Raw genomic sequence first — 12,704 nt, 5'->3', positions numbered from 1 at the left:
TGCAAATAAACTGAGGAGAACCAGATGTTACAAAAGATTGTTAATTGTTCAATCTTTTGTGATTGTTCAAACAGTCACACAGACCAGATAGCAATAGCCAAATGTATCTCTTTACAATCAAACTAATGAAAGGTGCATTTATATGCAGGTCTATTGCTTCTTCCAAACATCAAGAGGCAATTCCCACTAAGGCACCCCTTCCCTTTGATTGAAAGACATTTCCCTAATTTTGATAATAATACTGATAATTGTCATTGGATGATTTCCAATGTGTTGAATAATACAGTTTAGCTCTTTAAAAAAATACAAAAATAATAATCTAGAAACAAAACCCTTTTTATGCCCCTCTGATATACAATCTAACCGAACATTCAACCGCAAATACTTTATAATATAATGAATAGCCATTGTATGCTTTGACCATTTGCATATCAAATAGATTATATTTTAGCAGTTTTTCACTTGTCCGTACTTCATTCCCCATAACAATCTTGTAAACATAAGATAGTGATTAAAATATATGTGCCAATGTTGTCCCTTAAGTGGTGTTTCACTCAAAACATGTTGAAGCATAACCTCAACTACAATATTTGAAAATGTGTGATAATGAAGAGAAGAGGTAGTGGTTAAAGGGGCAATCTGCAGTTGTACCCATTGATTTTTGAATAATATAACTTGTACATGCCTCATGAGCTTAGCTCAACTGCCGTACCCCATCAGAACCCAAAATACACTATATATACAGAAGTATGTGTACACCCCTTCAAATTAGTGGACTTTGCTATTTCAGCCACATTCGTTGCTGACAGGTGTATAAAATTGAGCACACAGCCATGCAATCTCCATAGACAAACATTGGCAGTAGAATGGCCTTACTGAAGAGCTCAGTGACTTTCAACGTGGCACCGTCATAGCATGCCACCTTTCCAATAAGTCAGTTCGTAAAATGTCTGCCCTGCTAGAGCTGCCCCGGTCAACTGTAAGTGTTGTTATTGTGAAGTGGAAACGTCTAAGAGCAACAATGCCTCAGCCTTGAAGTGGTAGGCCACACAAGCACACAGAACGGGCCCGCCGAATGCTGAAGCGTGTAAAAATCGTCTGTACCTCGGATGCAACACATACTACCGAGTTCCAAACTGCCTCTGGAAGCAACGTCAGCACAATAACTGTTCATTGGGAGCTTCATGAAATGGGTTTCCATGGCAGAGCAGCCGTACACAAGCCTAAGATCACCATGCGCAATGCCAAGCGTTGGCTGGAGTGGTGTAAAGCTCGCCGCCATTGGACTCTGGAGCAGTGGAAACGTGTTCTCTGGAGTGAAAAATCACGCTTGACCATCTGGCAGTCCAACAGACGAATCTGGGTTTGGCGGATGCCAGGAGAACGCTACCTGCCCAAATGCATAATGCCAACTGTAAAGTTTGGTGGACGAGGAATAATGGTCTGGGGCTGTTTTTCATAGTTCAGGCTAGGCCCCATAGTTCCAGTGAAGGGAAATCTTAATGCTACAGCATACAATTACATTCTTGACAATTCTGTGCTTCCAACTTTGTGGCAATGGTTTGGGGAAGGCCCTTTCCTGTTTCAGCATGACAATGCCCCTGTGCACAAAGCAAGGTTCATACAGAAATGTTTTGTCGAGATCGGTGTGAAAGAACTTGACTGGCCTGCACAGAGCCCTGACATCAACCCCATCGCACACCTTTGGGATGAATTGGTACACCGACTAATTTCCCAACATCAGTGCCTGACCACACTAATGCTCTTGTGGCTGAATGGAAGCAAGTCCCAGCAGCAATGTTCCAACATCTAGTGGAAAGCCTTCCCACAAGAGTGGAGGCTGTTATAGCAGCAAAGGCGGGACCAACTCCATATTAATGGCCATGATTTTGGAATGAGATGTTTGACGAGCAGGTGTCCACATACTTTTGGTCATGTAGTGTATAAGCTTGGTTTACTCCAATATTTGTAAACAAAGTAAATGTAAACAAACAAAAGCCTATATAGCCTCAAAACATGGTAAAAACTATAATGTTGATATCATGGATGGTCAGTCCTTGCATCCATAGCTCAGTCTATGAATTTGAGAGTAGTTACATTTTTCCAGCCCCATCCCTTAGCTTTTTACTGAAACAGAAGCGCTTTGTTATTGTTTCAACTGCGGATTGCCCCTTTAAAGGACTAACTCATTCTTAAAACAAAGTTTAACATATGCCAAAGTAACTTAATCTAAGAGTTAACTGTGGGTGATAATGCTACAAAGCCTCTGTAAACTGAATGTGGTCAGGTGGTCAACACTGAATATTACAGTTTAACACAAACAGACAAGGGCAGGGAAAACTACTTTTTAGCATGCAGGTATCACAACTCCACGTAATATCATGGAAGCTGTGCAACACCATAACCGACAGCATTAGTAGTCTAAAAATACTTTAAAAATAAAAATAAAAACTTACATTGACAAAGTAGTTTGTGGGGTTGAAGCTACTACATTTACTACAGGTTTTAAGGAAGCAAGCAAAAACTAACAAGACATTCACTTTCTATGAAACAGACCATTTTAAAGGCAGCTCTTGGCTAAGAACTCTCAGTATTAGAGGCAAAAGGGGAGAGTGGGCCTACTTGCATTAGGACACACAACAGACACTGTAACATGCTTCCACACCAACATGCAATCTCTCTTAAAATCACAAACAAAAATGGATCTACAGCTGTAGTGGAGATCCCCATGCGTAACCTTTAGAAGGTTCAAATGGGTTGAAATGTTCTGAAGTTGCAAAGCTAGTCTCAAATTAACAGGGGAGGTTTATCTCTAGTCATTCCACAAATGCTCTTTGTTGACAGAGAAAAAGGAGTCATCTGTCTAGGAATCTTTTCTTATACAGTGTGAATGAACAACAGACTTAAACAACACTGACTAAATGAACTTGAATAAAAGTCTGTCAAAAATTGAAGACCTAACACTACACAGCGTGCATGGAATAATAGCTATCAAATAGCTATAATACAATTTCAGTAGCAATAAAATGTAGCCTAATTTCTGATTTAATCCTCTTTTAAATTACAGTACAAAACTCTCTGGGGCTTTGTGAATAACCATGATATGAAGTATGCCTGTAATCAACGTTTTTTCCCCTCACAATGCTAACTTTTGTGGATAAAATCCAAAAATCTCCAAACCCAGAGAAAGAAACTAGCCCACACAGACATACACACTTGCCTGACCGACAATACACAGGCTCACATAACACACACAGTAGCAGAGGCGCTATGCTAAATCGACAGGTTGCATCTTTAAGGGGGTATGGGTGGAGATGTAAGGCACTAAAGTCTGTATAATAAGTGAAGCGTCCCCTCCATCTTCAGAGGTCGTCCATACACAGTCTAGGGGCGCCTCAGTGGCAGCACGGGATCACAAGGGCATCTATTCTTGTTCTGGGACCCCCAAATACGTCATCAGTCAGTCTGTCGCCCATTTATCTTAATCATCATCACCATCCGAACATTCACCAAGTCTCCACACATTCATATACTGCATGCCTGTTCAGGCTTTCCTCTGAAATGCACTTCCGCTGTGGGGTATGGGAGAGAAGACTGTGGTAGCACATACGAGAAAGTAACACAATCTTCAGTCAATCACAAGGGTAATCCCCTTCGAGACAAAACTTGCCATGCAAGAACCAATGAGATGGCAAAGCTTCCTGGCCTGTGGGACATCTCGGGAAAAGCGTAGGAGTGAGGAGCAGAGGGCGGAGGTTGGAACTTTTGAAGCAGAGGAGGAGGGACTTACAATCGGGTGAATGGGCCCACGTGGAGGGGTCCTCTCAGTTTCGGAGAGGAACAGGATGAGGTAAGAGTGGAAAAGGAGGGGGAGGAGTAAGGAGCGGGGGAGGAGGAAGATGATCGTGGTTCGGAATCATTGTTCAGTGGGAAGACACTGGAGATGGCTACGTCCACGATCCCTTGGCATAGCTCCGGGTAGAGTTTCCTAGAGGAAGGAGAGATAACAGTGCAATTAATAAGATGCCCCTTAAATCAGGCTTAGATTATACCGGGAAGAATGAATGATTCAAAGGACAATTTTACAAGCACATTTAGGTTCACCAGGAAGTCAGCGATCCAAAGACAAAACATTAATTAAGCCTAACATGGGAGGTTATCATAGCCCTCTCAGCTTTGGACAATGAAACAAACATTTTCAAAATAACTTAAACTAGCGTGAACTAACAAATAAATAACTGCCGGTCGGTCTGAGTAGAACAGAGCACACGCCATGCACAGGACTCAGGGCTCATTTGAGATAAATGGCAAATAATTAAATCACATTGTCTCACACTTTAATTTGGGAGTGAGGCCCTTTACTCTGAATGCAAAATGTAATGGAAAAATAATAAAAGGGGAAGTAAGGTGTAGGCCCTTTTGTGAAAATAAGAGTTGAACAAAAATGGTATGAATAAAATGTCATGAAAAACCTGCAACAGTATAACAGACGTAAAGAGAGGATGAACCAACTGAGTGCAGGCAAGAGGAAGATGATGAAGAGGAAGATAGAGACAGCAGGTAGAAATAGGCTATAAATACAGTACATTCGCAAATTGTTCAGACCCCTTGATTTTTTCCACATTTTGTTACGTTACAGCCTTATTCTAAAATGGATTAAATCGTTTTTTCCCCCTCATCAATCTACACACAATACCCCATAATGACGAAGCAAAAACAGGTTTTTATAATTTGTTGTACATTTATTTTAAATAAAAATCTGAAATATCACATTTAGATAGTATTCAGACCCTTTACTCAGTACTTTGTTGAAGAACCTTTGGCAGCGAATACAGCGTGAAGTCTTCTTGGGTATGATGCTACAAGCTTGGCAAACCTGTATTTGAGGAGTTTCTCCCATTCTTCTCTGCAGATCCTCTCAAGCTCTGTCAGGTTGGATGGGGAGCGTCGCTGCACAGCTATTTTCAGGTCTCTGCAGAGATGTTCGATCGTGTTCAAGTCCGGGCTCTGGCTGGGCCACTCAAGGACATTCAGAGACTTGTCCCGAAGCCACTCCTGCGTTGTCTTGGCTGTGTGCTTAGGGTCGTTGTCCTGCTGGAAGGTGAACCTTTGCCAGAGTCTGAGGTGCTGAGCGCTCTGGAGCAGGTTTTCATCAAGGATCTCTCTGTACTTTGCTCCGTTCATCTTTCCCTCGATCCTGACTAGTCTCCCAGTCCCTGCCGCTGAAGATAATCCCCACAGCATTATGCTGCCACCACCGTGCTTCACCGTAGGGATGGTCCGAGTTTCCTCCAGACGTGACGCTTGGCATTCAGGCCAAAGAGTTCAATCTTTGTTTCATCAGACCAGAGAATATTGTTTCTCATGGTCTGAGAGTCCTTTAGGTGCCTTTTGGCAAATTCCAAGCGGGCTGTCATATGCCTTTTACTGAGGAGTGGCTTCTGTCTGGCCACTCTACCATAAAGGCCTGATTGGTGGAGTGGTGCAGAGATGGTTGTCCTTCTGGAAGGTTCTCCCATCTCCACAGAGCAAATCTGGAGCTCTGTCAGAGTGACATCGGGTTCTTGGTCACCTCCCTGACCAAGGCCCTTCTCCCCTGATTGCTCAGTTTGGCCGGGCGGCCAGCTGTAGGAAGAGTCTTGGTGGTTCCAAACTTCTTCCATTTAAGAATGATGGAGGCCACTATGTTCCTGGGGACCTTCAATGCTGCAGACATTTTTTGGTGCCCTTCCCCAGATCTGTGCCTCGACACAATCCTCCCTCGGAGCTCTACGGACAATTCCTTCGACCTCATGGCTTGGTTTTTGCTCTGACATGCACTGTGGGACCTTATATAGACAGGTGTGTGCCTTTCCAAATCATGTCCAATCAATTGAATTTACCACAGGTGGACTCCAATCAAGTTGTAGAAACATCTAAGGATGATCAATGGAAACAGGATGCACCTGAGCTCAATTTCGAGTCTCATAGCAAATGGTCCGAATACTTATGTAAATAAGGTATTTCTGTTGTTTATTTGTAATACACTTGCAAAAATGTCTAACAACCTGTTTTCGCTTTGTCGTTATGGGGTATTGTGTGTAGATTGAGGAGGGAAAAAAAACATTTCATCAATTTTAGAATAAGGCTGTAACGTAACAAAATGTGGAAAAAGGGAAGGGGTCTGAAAACTTTCCAAATGCACTGTATATGTATATGACCACTGGGAGGAGAAGGACATAAAATAGTACTGACTGTGCGCAGGCCGGAGCTCCATTGATCTCGATCAGCCACACCTTGAAGCTCTCGTCCACCATGAAGTCAAATCCAAAGAGCTGGAAGCTCTGATAGGACAAGTGCCTAGTGCTGATGGCTGGCTCAATGCATGTCAAACAGCTCCTAGGAGACCAGACAGAACCACCATTGTCAGGAGTCTAAGTAGAGTAGTTGTGTAGCAAATCCCTGTACATAGCTATTTGTAGAACTATGTATGTTAGGGAAAGGTCATATTTGCAAGGTCATCTGACAAAAAAGGGTATCTTTCCATCTTCAATTAAGTAAACACAAACATCACAGCATAGGACAGGAAAATAAGTAGCTACCTTATGATCTGCTTGATCTGAGGTAAAACGCTGGTCTCCAGTGCTACGTTGTGGGTGCTCAGCAGGTACTGCCGGAACTCGTCGAAGAACATCTCGTTGCCCTCCTCGTAGCGGCCGTAGTTCTGTGAGTGCTCTTTCTGGATGCAGTGGTTAGTCAGGTGGCTGGTCATGTCCTGGAAGTTGGAGCTGTTGTAGGGCTCTGACGCCGTCCGCAGCACACCCTCCCGGTAAAGGTAGATGTTGTACTGATGGTCCACGAGCACCCAGCTCCTAAGAACAACAGCAAACCCGCAGAGTCAGAGACTACTGGGCAAAACACCAGCGATAACATTGCTTCTGTTACTATTCCTGAATTGTGTATTATAAGGCTATATGTTATTTTGTTGGTAAGAAATATGTAATAAACACACTAGATGTGCAATCACTCACAAAAATATTAGTATCAGCTGCTTACCTGATGTCAAATTTACGGTTGCCAGGTTGCAGCAGTAGTGGTCTTTCTAGGTACTTCTGAATGACATGAACCTGCCCTTGATTATCAATGAACTCCAGCAATTGATTTGCATCGTGGGATATCAAAATTCCAGCACCTGGAACAAGAAAACCAAGCCAAGCCTCATCTTTGTATACAATCCTTGGTAAACATATTTTGCCAACAAAGAGTTTGTAACTCCCTGGGTAGTCCAAGGAAACTTCCAAAAACATGAGGCAACCATTAGCTTAAAAAGAGAGATTCTTTAGGCAACAATACTATCATATTTCCCCCATAGTGCCCAATGACTACAGTAAAACAGTATCTAGCAGTACCAGCCGTCAATAGAAACCCAAGCCTTCAGACGTGATGATTGGGATGTACCTTTTGCTCCAGAAGATGACTTGGCGATCCACACTGTTCCCTCTCCACTTTCCTTCCTTGAGTGATAAGAGGCCAGGAAAACTTCTCTTTCATCTGTCTTGGGGTTACTTTTCAGGTGGCTGATGCCATTCTTTGCAGGAGCAACGGGGGTGTTGAGGTTAGTAGGATAGATGATGTAGGATTCAGGCAACCAGTTGCTGGGGTCTGGAAGCTCTGGGCTAGTCTTGATTAACCTGCACAATGTAAAGAAAGACAATATTGATGATATTTACAGCATCAGTGTGAATTACAGTGAAAAGTACAGTATCAGAGTGAACATTATTACACAAACCTTTTCAATACCAAAGTTCAAATACCTACTTGACTAAAGATGCTTTGCGGCACAACTTGTCTGCTCCTCTGTAATAATTCACTAATTGCATCAGTCCTGGCTCATGACCTATGGAGGATAAACAAACACATGCAAAAAAAAATTGATGACAATAGGGTGGAGTAAACACAGGAAAGCATTTTGCATGTGTCTGGTCCTTTTCCCTCTCTGTGGTCAAACTTCAACGTGTCCAATAGGGCCTACTTGTGGCATCCTCTTACTCATCCGCAGAGGATGTGATTCAGTGACCAAGGATGCATGTGGATACAGTGATGTCACCAGGATAAGGTTTAAATGTTGTAAACGAAGTAGCCAATAGAGTCTAGACTATAGGCTCCAGGATAGTCAAGCCCAAAATATGAATCATAAAGTGAAACAGGGGTGGGCCACGAATCAATAATTAAGGAACATTATCAGTGGTATAAGGGAGTAACTTTCTTATACATTGCATAATGCAGAAAATGCAGCTGTCCACCTTAGACTCCCAAGAAGGAGGCTGGGATCGATGCAGTGAGTGCCATAATAGCACTGGTGGAGTGTGTGTATCAACTATGGGCCTCCATCAGAGGTCTACATAAGCTGTTTCATGCGACACAATTCATGGGTTCAACTTGAGGGTGAGAACAAGAATATTGATACTCCAACAAAAGGTATTCAAAGCCATGCAAGACTATTTACTGAGTATGCCAAAAGTGCTACTCTTACCAAGCCGTCCAAATGGCAGTCTGTTCCGTTCGCCGAACATCAAATTGAATCGGGGATTATCCCTTTTCAGTCTCTTCCATTGTCCAGTTGCGACGAGAATTTTGGAAACTTCAGCATAAATGGTGCTGTTGTCGTCTCTTGCGACAAATGTATACATCGGTGCATTCATATTACAACAATATTATATGTGCAAAAGCACACAACAAAACGAATTATTAGCTAGCTAGCGCAGGTGTAGCTAGTGAATTTAGCAGACTGGCTGGCAAGCGCTATCTCGCGGACGGCTGTGTCTGTGGCATGATGATGAGACAGTCATATCCAGGTTCTGAAAAAAAGTGCTTCGCGTGTTCTTGTTGCTAGTGAATGTCTTTCATGATCACAAAAGTCCTAACTACTTCATGTTGCATGACTCTGGTCTAACGTTACATTTCAGCCATGGGTGCCCAGATTAGGGTGTGACTGACTAACGTAACGTTACTTGGTCCCACGTCTGGCTGAGGACCTCTGGCTGAGATCCTCTGGCTTGTCCTCTCTGGCTTGCTAGCTAATGTTACGTTGCTAGCTAACTTGCTGTCGTTTCCTGGTAGCTGAATATATTTCTTAATTGTTGTTTAAATGGTTATCTATGTAAACTGCTACTTTCCTAAGATATTTGTTGTTTAACTTGGGAGGGAAAAAAACGACCAATGATAAGAAATTAAAATGTTCCTGTAACGGTTATGTTAAGGAGCTTTCACGACAACTCGGAACTCGAAAAATAAGAGCTAAAATCATGACGTCAGTGATGTTCAGGTCGGAAATACGGAGCTCTAGAGAGATGCCCGATTTTTTAAATTGGAAATCCGACTTCGATGACGGTTCAAAACGATTGTTCCCAGACGGAGCTCGTTTTTTTCCCCCGAGTTCCCAGTGGTCTTGAACGCGCTGGAGTAAATTGGAGACTTCCGAGTCCCCAGTTGTGGTTATTGTAGTCTTTATATTCTGGTACCTCACTTAAGGTGATCAAATGAAATACCTTCTGCAGAGTAAAAAGCAACAGTTAAATGTTTTTTTAAAAATTCAACGGTATATTTCCTCATCGTAATGGCATAGCAATTCATAACATCGGCAATTTCGGTATAACGGAAATGTTGATATCCTGCATATCCCCGATATCCCGGTGCGGACGCCCCTTCTTAAAAGGGTCCTCGCGCTCAGTATCTATATGGACAGCCCTGCCCAAATTGTTGATGTGTCGCGCAGCTGAGAGTCCAGTGTGGAAAGTGAGACCACTGAGCTATAGACAGGTTTTTGACATTTTAGTCATTTAACAGACGCTCTTATCCAGAGCGACTTACAATGAGTGAGTCCATACATTTTTCATACTGACCCCCCGTGGGGTTGTTAAACAACAAAACCGACGTGTGCGCAACTATGGGGCAAAACAGACAGGGTTGGCTTAGATTGTTGACAACAATCAATGTTTATTGAAAAAGCAATAGGAGGACAGGCTCATTGTAATGGCTGGAATGGAATCAATTGAACGGTATCAAACACATGAAACATATGGAAACCATGTGTTTGACTCCGTTCCATGGATTCCCACACCAGCAGTGTCCTGATGAGCCCTTCCCAGTTAGTTTATATGCTGGCCACAACAACAATATGGTTCTAGTTAAAACCTGTAAAATAAAGTGATGTTCACCATCTGGATTTGGTCACCATCTCCAATTGCAGTCTACACGAGAAATAACTTGTAGGCTAATATTGGTAGTAACCATATGGATGTCACGTGATACAGTCTACACCGCTCAATTGGGAGAGTTTGCGCTGCAAGCCGGCAACACAACAACACTGGGCACAGTGTCCTTCGCTCCGCTTGCCGCAGTAAAGAGAGGGAAGCAGGGACGGCTTGTTCAATAGGGCGATATGGGCGACGCACTGCCAAACGGGAAAAGGAAGGGATTTTTTTTCTAATCAATTATAAAAAAAAAAAAAAAAAAAAAAAAAATATTAATAAATTTATAAAAAATTATATCACGGCAACAGCAGTTATCAGTGTTCACGTCTGATCTGCCAGCCACTAAATGTCAAATCAGGCTAAAGTCGTGCTTCAAATGGCCCCGCCCGTTTTTTGGGCGATTTCAGTCAGGTTGAAAATCGCCCAGAAGTCTCTCATAGCCTGTCATGTAAAATCTATTTTTTTCACATTTCAAAGCTTTCAATACATTCTCTATGGGTGTCTGTGTGCATGCACTTACGCGCTTTCGTCATACGTGACGTAACGTTGAACGTAACTAAGACAATGGCGGCTATCAGCGTCTATGTTGCGACCTGCAGTGTGGCGTTATTTTATGTTTTTAATTTGTAGACTTAGTTTACAAACATTCTGCAAACATTCTGCTTTGGACTGATCTTCGGTTTTGGACTGATCTTGTTGATCGTGTACATACCCGCTACGAACGGACTAAATAATGAAAACGCTGCTGGCAGAGAGGTGGAGCCGGCCACCTTCACCCTGGTCAGAGCGGACCGCGATCCTGGTAAGAGAGCGACTGTACCCCGACATTGAACTGCTTTCTGTGTCATTGAACCTTACTATTGTTGATAAAACAAGTTTACTGGAGAACGGAGAAAAAGTAGAGACTTTTGGACAAGGTGGATAATTGTATAATATAAGGCAGTTTATTCAGAGGTAAAGATATCTGCAATCGCGTTCACGGACCCGTTCGTCAAACTCTTAGGGAGCTATAAATCAAGCCCCATTACTTACCATATCAGATAAGAGAAATTGCTGCAGCTACATATATTTTACATCCTGGCCCTACATAGTTCACTATTTGCATCACTTACCAAAATATTACATGTGGTCATATATGCTTGGAAAGTGGAGATGCCATAGAACGTCAAAAAAGTAAACATTGCTGGAGACACATTGCGTTTGCTAGCGAAGAGATTTGTTGTGGCAAATGAACTTGGGCTGGGAATTGCCAGGAACCTCACGATAAGATATATGCATCAGCATTGCGAGTCTCATGATTCTATACGTATTGCGATTCGATACTGTGATTTTATTGCGCACCATATGTCTGTTGCAGAGGGATCAGAAAGCCATGAGAACGAGTTTTGATCAGTCATGGAAATAAAAGTGCTGAAAACAAATTGGCTCCCAATGTGAAAAGATTGAGAACAAGCTATGAAGGAACAATAATGGTGTTTTGGTGCAGGTACAGCCAACTAGCGCTAAAATATTGCGATATTGTCAATACAGTATATCGTAAAGTATCACTATGTAACTCGATTTCTTTCACCCCAATCCCTCAAATTAACGGTAAATAACTGAATTGTTTGCCCCACATTTAGCTAAGATGATTAGCTAGCCAGCTAAAATGTTTTATTTAGTTAGCAGTCACATCTACAATAGTTTACTGTCAATAACATGTCTCCAAAAATGACGTGGTGTCTCCAATTGTGTTGACATTTTACAATTGCAATGCGCATCCATGAGTATCCACTTTCTGTAGCTCAGCTGGTAGAGCATGGTGCTTGTAACGCCAAGGTAGTGGGTTCGATCCCGGGACCACCCATACACAAAAATGTATGCACGCATGACTGTAAGTCGCTTTGGATAAAAGCGTCTGCTAAATGGCATATTATTATTATTATTATTATTATCTGAAGAGAGCCCCGAAACATTGTGTGCAGACATTTTATGCAATAAATGAAGTAGGTTCAATCTAGTAGTTCTGATCTTCTGATTGGTCCTGATGAGTTGGGCGAGGTCCCCTCCAGGCTACTGTCACTGTTGCATTGGCTCTGAGTCGGGTTCTCTGTCTTCAAATGTTCAGCCTAAGAGAGGGGATTTTTGTGTGTGTGTGTGTGTGTGTGTGTGTGTTTAACAGTGATGATGTGTGTGTGTGTGTGTGTTTAACAGTGATGATGTGTGTGTGTGTGTGTGTGTGTTTGTGTGTGTGTGTGTCCTCAGAGCAAGAACTCGTGAGTTGGAAGAACTGAGAGGCCTATGGCGTGGGTGTTGTCCTTGGCCACCTGCTGACAAGGCTGACAAGATAGGACCCTTTTGTCCATTGTTATTGGATAGGAACATAACTTATAACCAGCTCCTGACCTAAATAGATCTTAGCACAACATTTTACTCAACATATCATATTCCATATTCACTATAACAAATATATTTACTACGACATTAGCAAGA

The 12,704-nt window shown here is 42.5% G+C and overlaps 1 protein-coding gene across 1 annotated transcript; it reads right to left on the bottom strand.

Moving 5' to 3' along the window:
- Positions 1–2,105: 2,105 nt before the first annotated feature.
- Positions 2,106–9,600, bottom strand: ttl (tubulin tyrosine ligase). The gene is made up of 7 exons (XM_041879690.2): positions 8,513–9,600; positions 7,798–7,876; positions 7,438–7,670; positions 7,036–7,171; positions 6,582–6,851; positions 6,235–6,378; positions 2,106–3,988 (listed from the first exon to the last, which is right to left on the bottom strand). Exons 1-7 carry the CDS (start codon positions 8,679–8,681, stop codon positions 3,787–3,789), a joined length of 1,233 nt encoding a protein of 410 aa, XP_041735624.1. The 5' UTR covers positions 8,682–9,600; the 3' UTR covers positions 2,106–3,786.
- Positions 9,601–12,704: the final 3,104 nt, after the last annotated feature.

Source organism: Coregonus clupeaformis, chromosome 1 (assembly GCF_020615455.1).
Source record: "Coregonus clupeaformis isolate EN_2021a chromosome 1, ASM2061545v1, whole genome shotgun sequence".
Lineage (NCBI taxonomy): Eukaryota > Metazoa > Chordata > Actinopteri > Salmoniformes > Salmonidae > Coregonus > Coregonus clupeaformis.
Note: the sequence above shows the minus strand (reverse complement) of the source record. Positions and strands in the feature narration are given on the sequence as shown.

What these genes read in the sequence shown, in the direction of transcription:
- ttl (XM_041879690.2), bottom strand. Translation starts at nt 8,681, where the DNA reads ATGAATGCACCGATGTATACATTTGTCGCAAGAGACGACAACAGCACC. An exon ending in GTCATCTTCTGGAGCAAAAG is followed by an intron (nt 7,172 to 7,437) that starts GTACATCCCAAT and finishes TTCTTGTTCCAG; the next exon opens with GTGCTGGAATTTTGATATCC. An exon ending in AACCGTAAATTTGACATCAG is followed by an intron (nt 6,852 to 7,035) that starts GTAAGCAGCTGA and finishes TGTTGTTCTTAG; the next exon opens with GAGCTGGGTGCTCGTGGACC.